We start from the raw sequence: 12,991 nt of genomic DNA on the forward strand, positions 1-12,991 counted from the left end.
AGTTTGTGGATGTCAGAGCCCTGTTTAAACCGCAGTGGAAATGAAGCAGGCAGATTCTGCTTCAGCATTTCAATTTCAATTTAGTCTGATTTGAAATCAGCAAGAGGAATTTTCTACTTGCTCTTTTCTTATATTGCCTGTACAGTTTTAATTTTCAATAAGCAAAATCTATAACAAAGACACCACGAATTCTTGTGCAACCACTATGAAAAAGTGGTCATAAAAATGCAGAAAATAGTCATTATTATTTCCTATCCTTGTACCTGGGTTATTTTTCCTTTTCAAATAGTTTATTGATTTCCCTGACTTCACAGCAGCTCTCCATAAGCAAAGCACACAGAGGGCAGGACCAAGATTATTGCATTAATGACATCAGAAACTCACTGTGGTTAAAAAGATGAGAGAGTGACACGGGAAAATGGAATTATTGAGCAGATACATGTCTGATAGACTGGTGGGCCTTATAGAAACTAAACCTGGCATATATCTAGAAGGAGCAAAATTAAATATATACAGCATGTATAATCACAGATGCAATTATTTCCCTTTTCCTCAAGCAGAAATGTGTTTTACCTTCAGGGCTTGCTTATCCAGATCCTGCTGGAGGCTGGTGGCTAGAGAAGCATCCTTGAAAGAGGTTGCTCTGATCTTTGTGTAAGTCAGGGATATGACAGACAAAGGGATCAAATCCATTTGTTTAAAGCACCATTTTCTTTGTTAGTGTAACCTGGAGCAATCCCAGTGACCATTAACCTTATCTGAGCATCTCACAGCAACTTCCAGCTGAAAGAGCCTTGAGAAAAGGATCTGTGTGCTTGAGAGCTTGGCTTTTTTTCCATCTCTATTGGATGGCCTAATAAAGCCATCACCTCTAGCCACAAACCTGCCCTCACTTATGGAATTACTCTTGATTTTCACTCCTCAGGGCAAGGCCTGCCCTGCCCAAGCAGGGGAGAGCAGCATCCACGTTTGAGCAGGGAATTCTCCTTCATAAAGCCTCCCAGGGCAGAATGGTCCTGTCAGCCCAAGCCTTGCTCTGTAACACAGGAAATCCACGTCCCTTTGGAGATGACTCAACCTGCTGTGGGCCCGAGCCAAAGCCAGGAGAGGCAGAAACAAACTGCAGACAGACCTGTGGCTCCCACCCCGCCAGACAATCCCTATTTTTGCACATCAGAGCCTCCAGGCCTTAATGAGTAGCCCATAATTTGGATGAGGTAAGAGCAGCGAGGAGGAATTACTGAGTCTGGAATGACTTATTTATTAGCACGCCAAGCTGACTCCTGGAGCTCCCAGGCATATTAAAACATATGCCTGGGGATACCTGTGCCAGCTGGCAGCTCCCTCCGCCCTGCTTTCCACAGCTTCCAACTCAAACTTTGTCCCTGCTCCAGCAGAGGCTCCTCTGCTGCCTCAACCAACCAGCAAGGCGTGGAAAAACTTCAAAAGCCAAAATACAACCCAAAAAAAGCAGGACCCTGGACAAAGTGATTGCTGAGGCTCTGAGACGGATGGCTTTGCTTTCTGCTGCTGACATCGTCTGTGCAGCAGGAGGGCTCCTGCCTTCTGTCAGCTCCCCAAAACCAGAGCTCAAGAGCACAGAGAGGTTACAGCGAGCCTTCTGGACCTCAGCCAGCCCCAGCACTGCTTCAGAACACAAAAGGAACAGAATTCACCTTTCAATCACACAAGGTGATTTTTGCCCTCCTGCTTTTCCCCCTGAGTTACATCCTGGTGAAGTCTGGTTTATGCAAATGGAAATGCAAGTGTTATGCCACATAAAAAATGTCCACATTAGAGAAGGGGAAGAGATGAAGTGCTTCTCCCTGGCATGGCACACACAGACCAGAGCTCAGTAATGAACCTCGAGGTTTGAGCTGCAAGCAGCAGTTTGGGGCTGGAAGGTGTAAATAAATGTGCAATTCTGCAGAGCCATCCTGTGTGTGAGCACATTACGTGGTGCAGGAACACTCTGCCGTGCCTCTCAATGCCGAATTTACAGCCTAATGTTTCCCTCTGTCATTTCCTCAAACTTCCCAGTGAGCTTGAATTATTTTTACACTTATTTAGTTTAAGCAAAATACTCGTTCCACAGCCTCCAAAGCACACAGAGCTCTGCTCCTACAGGACCTTGGGGAGCAGAGTCCAACACAGTCACTCCTCTGGTACCGACACTCAGCATTCAACACTCACCTACTGTAATTAATAAAACTGCACTGCTGCTATTTTTCACTAATAGAGGATTTCCAAAAGCAAATTACAGCCATAAATTACATCATTACAGCCTGTATTATTGTTCTGTGGGGTAACAAATCTTGCAGAAAGACAATCAGCTCTCCTAGAGGAAAAAAAATACGGAGGACAAATCAGATGATTGGGACCTGATTAAAATTAATGTCAGTGGTACTTTTTTTTCCATTTGCCTGCTGAATTCCCTCTCTCACCAGCGTGCTGGTGGTCATGCCAGGGTGCTGGAGAATTAAATATTAGGCATGATTTGTTTCTGAGGTTTAAGCCCATCTTGAGCAGGCCAGGGTTTGTGTGGATTCCCTCTGCCAGGCCCTGCAGTTTAGCTGGGCTCTAAAGACGGGGCCACGGAGTGCGAGGCTGGGCTGGCAATTCATTCAGCACAGGGGGAGAGCTGGGGCATTCAGGCCTGTCTTAAAGTGGGTTTTTGGTGGCCCAGGCTTGGGTGAGGTTCTGGTACCCTTCTGGTTCTGTGGATAAATGAAATCCCATCACCATGTCTCCAGCAGCTGCTGCAGAGAGGAGAGAGCCACGAGCACAGTGCCAGCTTTGTCCTCTGCACTCTGCTGAACCCTGCCCTGGCTTCTGTGCTTTATCTCCCTCAGGCAGAACCACTGGGTTTGAAGTACAGATTCCTAATGAATTCCACGACAAACATCCTCAGTGATGAGCATCTGTCTGGATAATGAGCTGTAAACTGAGAGCAGGGTAAGGCAAACACGCCTCCCAGAGCAAATTGAAGGTGAAAAGTTCCTGGGCTTTAAGGTTTGGGGGCAGTTCATTAAAACACTGAGTCTTATAAAAGTCCTGGTGATTTTTTAACCCCATGCTCCCTCATTATATCCCATTAGAGTAAAGCATTTTCTCGCTGTCTCCATCGTTTCACTGTCCAAGCTGTAATACCTCAGGACCTCATTAATTAGAGTTCAGCCTAAACAATTCACAATTCTGCTAAGCAAATATTTCACCTGCTTGTGAAGACTGAGGTATCCCCCAGAAGTATTAGAACTCTCTTTACAGATCAAAATCATCATTAGAAGCTGCCAATTAAGAGAAATCCCTCCTGTTTTTCTCTATGGGTCACAGCTATCCCACCTAATGCTGGAGCTGGCTGAGAAACTGCTCTGCCTGCAAACACACCTGGCCTGCTCTGGCAGCCCTGCTCAGCTGCCACCTCCTCCAAGTGACAGCATGAGGAGGTGGGGACCATTTCCCCTCCAGGGACAAGCACACACGCTTGTTGTCTGCAATCAGTTTGGACAGCAGATGTGTATTTATCAGTTTAGTCTAGGCGAGCACTCGTTAGCTAAAGCTAATGAGGAAACTCGAGTTTAGGGAGAAGCGGTGCATTAATTCCAGAGGAGAAGGCGTAATGCAGCCATGGAGACTGCTGAGTGCCATCCCCTCTCCCAAACAGAGCTGTGCAATGTTCTCCCAGCTCCCTTCTCTGCTCTCCAGCCTCGGCAGCAGCAGCAGCAGCTCGGTGTGCAGGGGCTCCAGCCCTGCTCCGAGCCCCAACTGCTCGACACACTGCAGCCTTACAAATGAGCAACTCCTCTGCCTTTCAATTCCACTTCTTGTGCCAGCCTCAGCCTCTGGAGCTGTCTGCTCCTGGGCAGTGCCTCCGTGCCCTGCTCCATCTGCCACAGTCCTGAGCAGCTTCAGCCCCAAAGCCCAGCCCTGGAGGGTCCTTCCCAGGCAGCACAGTGGGAGCACAGCTCTCTCTGTGCTGCCTCTGCTCACGTGTGCCAGCTGTGAAACTGCCTCTGTGCTGCTGTTAAACAAGCTGGAATTTAATCAGCTGTCACTTCCAATATTCACTCTTGTCTAAGATGTCTTCTTCTGATGGAGCCGTGTCCCAAAGCTGAACCAACACTTAAAACAATCCCCAAAACACACCACGAGAGCAGCACAAGCTGCAGCTCCCACACCCTGCAGTGCCATGAACTGACACACGTGGATCCTGTGTCCCTCTGCCAGCTGTGCTGTCCCTCCTTTCCCTTTCAGGGAGCTCAGTTTCTCTGAACCTTGACCCAGCCCCCTGACTTTGATCAGCTTGGCTCACACACACAATCTTCTAGAGGTTTCTGACTCTCCCAGAGGAGCATTTTGGTATCAGCACACCAAGCAGCCAGCCATTACTTGCTGCCTGTCTCACTGCACATTCCTGTTCTGCAATTTTTGGTTTGGTCAGCAGGATTTGCCTCCTGCCCAGACTAAGAAGCATCTCTTAAGCCTCATATTAACATTTCTCAGAGATCTTTAAAAATCTGGAAGTTAGCTGGCCCCACCTCTCCTCAGCATCTTAAAAATCCCAAAGTAATCCATCCCATAGCATTGTCAGATATGGGGGATGCTGGAAGAGGAAATGACACATACTCATAGAAAATATCCATTCCAGCCAGCTGGGATTGCCTTATTGATCCATTCTCATTTCCTGCAAAGGCTAGGGCTGAGTGTGACTGAGTAGAGAAAAGGAAAACAGAAGCTGAAGGCAAAAGTGCAAGGGTTGTGGAAATGATGTCTGGGACTTAAAAAGGCAGCGTTAAATTGAGTCATTTTGGGTTCTTTATGTTGTCTGTGTCTTCTGAGCAATCTGAGCTCAACGTGTCTGTGTTTTGCTCTGTCTCCTTATGGGCAGGCAGGGAAGATGCCAGCTGTTCCCAGGGGGGTCAGTAAGCACAGCAGACCCAGCAGGACACACTGGGGACACAGGAGCTGGGGAGGGCTCTGAGCTCAGCTGGCACCACCACAGAAGTGGCACAGTTTGTGCAGCTCTGCCCCAGGAACGTGAGGGATCCCCATGTGTGTCTCCTGTCCCATCAGGAGATTGGGACTCTGCTCCTTCACACAAACTCTGAACTCTAAAAGCTTCATGGTGCTACTCAGGGCTGCAGAGATGATTTAAGCTGTCCCAGTTTTTACTATTAATAGCTCAATTTTACATCAAATAAATTTCCCAAACTCGCAGTATTTATTTCATGTGGTTCATAACTGAATTATCTGAGACAATAGCTGTCTGCTGAGAAGTCTGACACGTGGATGATCTGTTTGTTCATTTGTTTGTTTGTGATAAGCAAATCAGGAAATGGATTTTTCCTTCTGGAAAGCTCCTCAGTGCCTGTTGCCTCCATTCAAGACTGAAAGATGAACCAGAGGGAGAATTCTGCACTTGTGTGACCTTGAACTAGGTAGAGCTTTATGGTGTGAACTCATAGACTGTGCAGGGATGAAAACTCTATTTATTCAGGTCCATATTTTAAAATGGTATTGCAGGGACTTCATTACAATGAAGTACCTTAAAAAATCCTTCCCTTAGGGAACAGCAGACATAAATGTGTATATAAAACAACAGTGCTTTGGGAGCTCAGTTTTTGATCACCTCTCTTTTAATGGAAAGCCAGTTAACAAGCACAGATAAAACTGCCAAAGAGTGGTTTTGGCTGAGTCACAGCTCTGCAGCAGGTCCACGCTCAGATTCTGCAGCACAGCACCAACACACTGAGCTCAGAACACGAGGAAACACCCAAACCAAGCACCTCCTAATGACCAACTCAGCACTGAGCAAAAAACACATGAGGAATTGCCTGCTGAGCAGCTGAGAGTCCCAGCTACACATTCCTGCTGGCACTGCCAGGTTACTCTGCACAAAAGCTGTAGCCTGGGAGAAGCAGCAGTTCAGAGGGTGCTGTTCCCCAGGGGAGAGAGCCAGCTTCTATCAGTGGGTGCAGCAGTTCTCATCACTGGAAGAATCAGGTCCCAGCAGCAGATGAATCAGTTTACACCAGCAGAAAGGCTGGACACGTACAGACAGATTATTCCATCCTTTATGAGCCCCACTGGTACAGCTGGGGAGGGCAGACAAACTCCTGGGCACGTGAACCTGCAGCAAGAAACTCAGAAATGCCTGAGCCCGTTCCAGGTTGGCACCAGTGGATCACAGAGGCTCAAGAGCAAAACCCAAAAGACCCACTGAAAATCAGAGTTATTTTAAAGAGGAAATAAGCATGGATGAGCAGGTTGCATGGCTTCCCATGGTGACAAGTGGCCTTTGAAGTAAATTTGAAGTAAAACTCTCGGAACAGACTGCTGACATTGAGTTTATGCTTCAGCATTTTAATTCCTGCATTTCATGCGAGTCACACTTGTGGAGCAGCTTTGGAGGGAGAGCATCCTGCTGGTGAGGGACATGCTCCAGCTCCATGCACAGGGACCCAGATGGGCTTCCATAAATATTAAATCAGTGATTCCCCATCTTCCCCCCATGAAGGAGCTTCTCTTTAATAATAGCATTGAACAACGTGCTCATACAAGGTGCAGGTTTTGCACCTTGTTCTACCCCAAGGCAAAATTTGGTAGTGTTAAAAATATGCATTACCCATTTAAAGTGTGAAAAGCAATCTCTGCTGAGCTTCCCCAAAGGTGGCCTTGTGTTAACACAGCTCTCCAGGGGGATTCCTGATATACCACAGATAGAAATCTGGGGTATTTTAATAAAGAGGCAGAATCTACACAGTTGGCTACATTTGCTCAGGACAGGAGGGAAATCTTAGAAAAACCTGTGGAAAGTAAGTGAGGCAACCTTGTACACCCTAATTGGCTGGTTCTGAGGCTACCTGTGATTAATTGAGCAGTTTTCAGAAGCAGCTTAGCAGATCATTATTTAAGGTCCTTACGAAAGCACTTTCCTAATTGATCCTGCAACCAGTAATGTTAAATTCAAAAAAAACCAGAATAGGACATAACACATCCTCCAAAATTACTCAGACTGGTTAACTTCTGAGCTTGGGAAACAAATAGACTTTCCTCAAATTTACATGTCATTTTTTTCTGGCATGAAATGATTCCAGTTACTGTCAGTCCAGAGGTTTTGGTGCCTCTTTCTCCTGTTATTTTATATATTTATAATATTTTATATTATCTCTGTGCTGCTGCTCCTGACCTGTACACACTATCTAGGCACGTGGAATATGGATTCTGCTAAAACCCCCTCTTTTGACTACATGAGGAATTTCCATCTATTTTTCAGCAGCTTTACCCTACCTCTTGCTCCACTGATCCAAGCCCTACAAGGCTCTCTTAAAATTTCAGGTTCAGTTCTTGCTGACAGTGTCAATTCTTTAATCTCTTTCAAAACACCATAGCAACAGTTGCACTAATCTTTTGAAGAAGACTTGGTTTTCATCTTACTGCTCTTTCTGTAATGTAATCAGGCACGGGGCAATAAAAGATACATGATCTTTCTTGCTCCATAAGTTTGGAAGAGCTCACACGAGACAAGCTTTATTCCATGGGTCAGGGACAGCCTTTGTGTTATCCCAGCCCAGGGAGAAGTTTGCTGAAGGATTTGCCAGGCTGTCCCTCAGCCCAGACCTGAGCAGCCCCTGCACCCTGGGATGCTGCAGCTCCTTTTCCTGGTCACTTCTAGAAATGTGCAGTGACAGCTTTGACTTTAGCAGGTTTACCCTGCAACACTCCACGCTTAAATCAACAAAATCTACTTTCCCCTCCAGAGGATTATGAACCCCACCTGCTGCTAAACACTGAGATCTGATTTCTGTACACAATCACGTGCTGCTGCTCTGCTGGGCACTGGAGATAGAGACTGATCTGATTTCCCAGCAGAGACAGCATTGCCTTCTGCTTTGTTTTGGGACTCTTGTTTCTGAGCAGAACCGCCAGGTGACAGCTCAGCTGGAGATTAATGTCTGCATGAAGGAAGCACCCTGGCTAACAGAAAAGTCAAAATTCCCTTTATCTACCAATATCCTGCCAGTAAAGCCCATTGTACTCTGGTGTTCTATCCAACTGTGTTCTGTTAACTCGGTGTATTTTGGCTCTGCTAAGTGTTATCACAAGGCACAGCAATGAGATAAACACACAAAGGCTTTGTGAGGAGGAAGGTTTAATGATTGCACTGTTTGAGCCCTCTGTTTGAACCCCACGGTGCCTACTGGCAATCTGTTGGGAATAAAGGATCTCACCTTACATGATTTATACAACGCTAAACTCATCCATTTAGACCTCCAGTTCTTACAGAACCCTCTCAGGCAGATGAATTTTAATGCAGAATAGACACGAGTCTGCAAGAACCCAAGTGCAAAGACCTTACACCCTGACAGGAGATACTGGAATCTCCATTCCCTCAGATATGGAACACAGAGAAACTGATGAATTCTTTCAGGAAATGAGCAAGAAGACACAAAGTCTGCCAGCAGACACATGGCTGTTGTTTGGTAGTGGAAGGCATCTATCTCAAAATAAAATCTGACCACAAGAATTCTTCTTCACGCACGTTCTCCAGTCCTTAGAGGACGGATGCTCCAATAAATATTCTCTGTTCAAGCTGACAGGTAATGAGGACAATTATTTCCCCCTCAGATCTGGAATGCAGTGCAGGCTTTCTGCTGACTTAACAGACTGTGGATCAGGAAATTGCTGGGCATGACCTCATTTGATATGAGCTGCAGTTTCACTCTTCAAAGGGGAAGAATATATTGAAGACTGGGACTTCCAGGAAATAATACTCATCTAATTATCTGCTGAATGCTGTTCAAAGAAAAGTCTGCCAGAATTTTGCCACCAAGATGATGCACCAGAGGGGCAAAATTCACAAGAAGCATAGAGCTATGTCTGACTCTTCTTCCAAATCCTGACCAACAGAAAATAAAACGCCTGCCTAACAACAGCACACCTGAAATGCTGGATCCAGTGGAATTCCTTCTTTTCCTAAAACACTGAGCAGAGAGAGCAGATTTTAACCCAAACCATTTATCCATAGGAAAGCCTGCACTTCATGATTCTTAAATATATTATTGAGGCTATTATTGTTTTCCATTTTTGACTTGAAACCAAAAGTTCTTACACTATCAGGTCATCAAGCAGGAGAATCAGTATCAGCCTCAGCCTACTAAGGACCAAGCAACCTGGCCTTCAGCAGAAGGTCCTTGAGGCCCTCTGGAGTTGCTCTGTGGCTTCCAAGTTCAAGGCAATCAGAAACAGGAAGGAAAATCGACTGGGCTTTGTGGGAAAAGTCAAGAAATTCAGGGCTTAAACTTATGGGAGATGGCTGAAGAGGCAGCATCCCTTTTTTCTGAGCATCCCTTTCCTCTGAGCATCCCTTCCCTCTCAGTATCCCTCTCCTGTGAGCATCCCTTTCCCCTGAGCATCCCTTCCCTCTCAGTATCCCTCTCCTGTGAGCATCCCTTTCCCCTGAGCATCCCTTCCCTCTCAGTATCCCTCTCCTGTGAGCATCCCTTTCCCCTGAGCATCCCTTCCCTCTCAGTATCCCTCTCCTGTGAGCATCCCTTTCCCCTGAGCATCCCTTCCCTCTCAGCATCCCTCTCCTCTGAGCATCCCTTTCCCCTGAGCATCCCTTCCCTCTCAGTATCCCTTTCCTCTGAGCATCCCTTCCCTCTCAGTATCCCTTTCCTCTGAGCATCCCTTCCCTCTCAGTATCCCTTTCCTCTGAGCATCCTTTCCCTCTCAGTATCTCTCTCCTCTCAGTATCCCTCTCCTCCCCCCATCCCTCTCCTCCCAGCTCTCCTCTCCTGGTGGGTGTGCAGGCCCTGCAGCTGTGGGATGTGCCCAGAGCAGGGTGAGGGATGGCTCCAGGGGCAGTGCTGGGGCGGGCAGCACTCCCAGCTGGTTCCCAGCCAGGGCAGGGCTCTTACCATGGCCAGGGGCACGATTCCCACCAGGTCCTTCTGGCAGATGAAGATCTCGGCCAGGGCGGTGTCGGAGGAGCCGTGGTGGGGGTACTCCACCTGCCAGCTGATGGGCTGTGTGCCCGACAGGCTGCTGAAGCTGGCGATCTCAAAGTCCAGCTGCACGACCTCGTGGAACAGGCTGGTGCTCCTGGGGAGGCACAACAGGCAAAGGGAAGAGCCATTACTTGGGCTGAAGGAGTGAATCACATTAATCCTGGACATTCAGCTGTTTACATGCACACATCACGCTTTTAGCAAGGTCCTTTTCCCAACCCACAGCTGCCCTGGAGCACACAAACTGGAATTACCCAAAATTATTCAAAGCTTTTACTATGGGCCCTGTGGAGAGATGGAATCCAGGTTACTGTAGCTGATGAAGGCAAATTATTATTATTATTATTATTATTATTATTATTATTATCATTGTTAATCACTGTTACCATTATTTATTATTATTATTGTTATCATTGTTATCATTATTATCATTATATTATTATTATTATTATTATTATCATTATCATTATTATCATTATTATCATTATCATTATTATCATTATTATCATTGTTATCATTGTTATCACTGTTACCATTATTTATTATTATTATTATCATTGTTATCATTGTTATCATTATATTATTATTATTATTATTATTATTATTATTATTATTATTATTATTATTATTATTATTATTATTATTATTATTATTAGTCCATGTTTTGTATTTCATTTAAGGCCACTGCATCTCATGAAGGCTGAGGGGTGCAGAATTACTGCAGTCAAAAAGAAAACCAAGGTTTCCTGAAGATGTCCCCCACCAAAATCCCAGGAATCCTCAGCAATGAAGCTCAGTGTAACTGGTGTGGGGAAGCCATTGAAACAATTAACATGATTAAAGGAAAAAAATGACATTATTTGTCTAACCTTAAAGGTGCTCTCTGGAAATTAAAATCCCAGGCAGATGAGACCAAACAAAGTAAAAAGTTGTGGCAGGTAAAATATACCACAAACCCAGTAAACAAATTTGAAAACCAAATATGAAAAGACAGGCTGGAAATGTTTCCCTCACGTTAAATTTCTTTAACTACACCAGAAATAATAAGAATATATGAAAGAAATTTGCTGGACTAGCTGCTGGTTTAATTAAAAAAAAAAGTTTCAATTCCCTTCATTAGAAATTACCCATTAATTTTTCTGGAACTTTCCAAATGCCTTCCCACAGTGTTTAATATCCCACTGAACATTCCTGCAATCTAACCCTACGCTGAAATGATTTGAAAATGAAGAGAATGACAGGTAACTTCCTAGCTCAGTAACCCAATCCCAGCCTCATCACACCTCTGCCTGCATTCATCACACAACAGCTTCAATTTTTCCTCTCTTTTTTACAAACAATACATGAAGGCCCATTTTTGAGAAAATCCATCAAGAACTGATCATGTACAAAGCACTTCTATCCTCAAGTGCTAGACTTTCCTTCTCCCTCTGAACAGAAATCACCATTTTTTGCTACTTAAGACATATTCTGTGCTTTACTTTGCATGATTACTTTGAAAGCAAATGGTTCCCCTGATAATTATTATTTTGATTATGGGTTTGCATTTGGATGGCTCCCTCTGAAAAGTCTTAAACTGCCTAATTCTTGAAATTTATTTCCTTGCTGTGTCAAAAGAGAGCCACTGGAGCACTTTGGTGACAGTGGCACATTCCCTGCCTGCATTTACAGAGTGATTTGGGGCAGGAATGTGATAGATGGATGGGTTTAGCAATTCATAACTCAAACCCAGCCTATTGCCACTTGAAGAGCTCCTACTAAATAAATCTTACAGCCTGTAAACACGAGGCAGCTGCAATAACTGTGCTTTACACACTCCTGGGACACCTCAAAGTGAATATACACTGGGTGGAACTTGGTCATTTGTTTGCAAACACCATCCTATGCAAAGATACCTGAATCACCTGAGCTGCAGCGTTCATTTGGCTGCTAAAGGCACTGTTGTACCTCAGATTAATGACACTGAAATGACATTATTTGCACCATTTCTAGTTCTGATTCTTAGTAACTGACAGAGAAAGATGTTCTATGTGATTGACTGTCTCAGTGCTCTCACTTCCACCAAGTGGAGAACAAATCTTTGCCCACATCAAAGCTGCTCTAAGAGTTAATGAACGCCAGGGAAGCTCTCCAGATCAAGAAGTTTGCCTGCATTTCTCCCCAGATCCTCTGGAAATGTGCATGTCTCCAACAAAAGCCCTGCTGTTAGCTGCAGAGAGCTGGAGGTGGGAATCTGGGGGTGGGGGAGAGCTCATTTCCAGGCAGCCCTGACTCCCAAACCTCCTCTCCCTGTCCCCAGAGTCCCAGCTTTGCTCCAGGACCCACGAGGGGCTGCTGACAAGGCAGGGGAGTGTGGGAGGCTGCCACAGGTAAGAGCAGATCTGGGTTTTGCCAAATCTTTTATCAGCCACAGCCCTTGGTTTGGAAATGATCCTCAGCACCCTGAAGCCATCCTGTGCCTGATGGTGGACATTTGATGAGCTGTTGTGTGAAAGAAATCATGGGAATGGCCTTTTACAAACACCTGCCAGGCTGGGATCTCCAGTCCTCCCCAGGCACAGAGCTGCTTTAGAGGTGGAGGGCTACAGAAAATGGTACCAAAATTCATCTGCAGATTTCTGATTAACGCTGAAGTATTTTTTTTCTGTAAAACATGAGATACAAAAATGATGAAAAATGTGCACTGTGCAAGACAAAGCTTTTCTTGGTGCTCTTCCAGGCTGACCTGCATCATTATTCCAGTGTCTGCATCTGTGAGTAATGCCCCCTCCTCCCCCCAGAGCAAAGCAGCCTTTATGCAATGTCACACCATCATCAGTTTCCTCCTTCTCTCTTCACACAGAAGAAACAGAGAGACGATCAACAGCTGGGAAAGCATCCACTTGAAAAAAAATATGCCTTCAGAGATGTGTAATGGCTGAGAAAAAAATGCTTCTCGTGAAGCACATTTAATGTTCAGAGCTTGTTCACTGACTGAAACA

General features: G+C 45.3%; 1 protein-coding gene across 4 annotated transcripts in view; it reads right to left on the reverse strand.

Annotated features, from left to right (window-relative positions):
• The window catches only part of TMEM132C (transmembrane protein 132C), a 168,126-nt gene that overhangs the window by 28,604 nt on the left and 126,531 nt on the right, over nt 1-12,991 (reverse strand). For all 4 annotated transcript variants that reach the window (XM_086856496.1, XM_086856495.1, XM_023937210.2 and 1 more), the window contains one exon: nt 9,921-10,104. In XM_086856496.1, coding sequence (XP_086712622.1) covers nt 9,921-10,104 — 184 coding nt within the window. The remainder of the gene's footprint in view (nt 1-9,920; nt 10,105-12,991) is intronic.

The sequence above is a fragment of the Cyanistes caeruleus genome, chromosome 18 (genome assembly GCF_971803275.1).
Source record: "Cyanistes caeruleus chromosome 18, bCyaCae1.hap1.1, whole genome shotgun sequence".
NCBI classification, from domain to species: Eukaryota; Metazoa; Chordata; class Aves; order Passeriformes; family Paridae; genus Cyanistes; species Cyanistes caeruleus.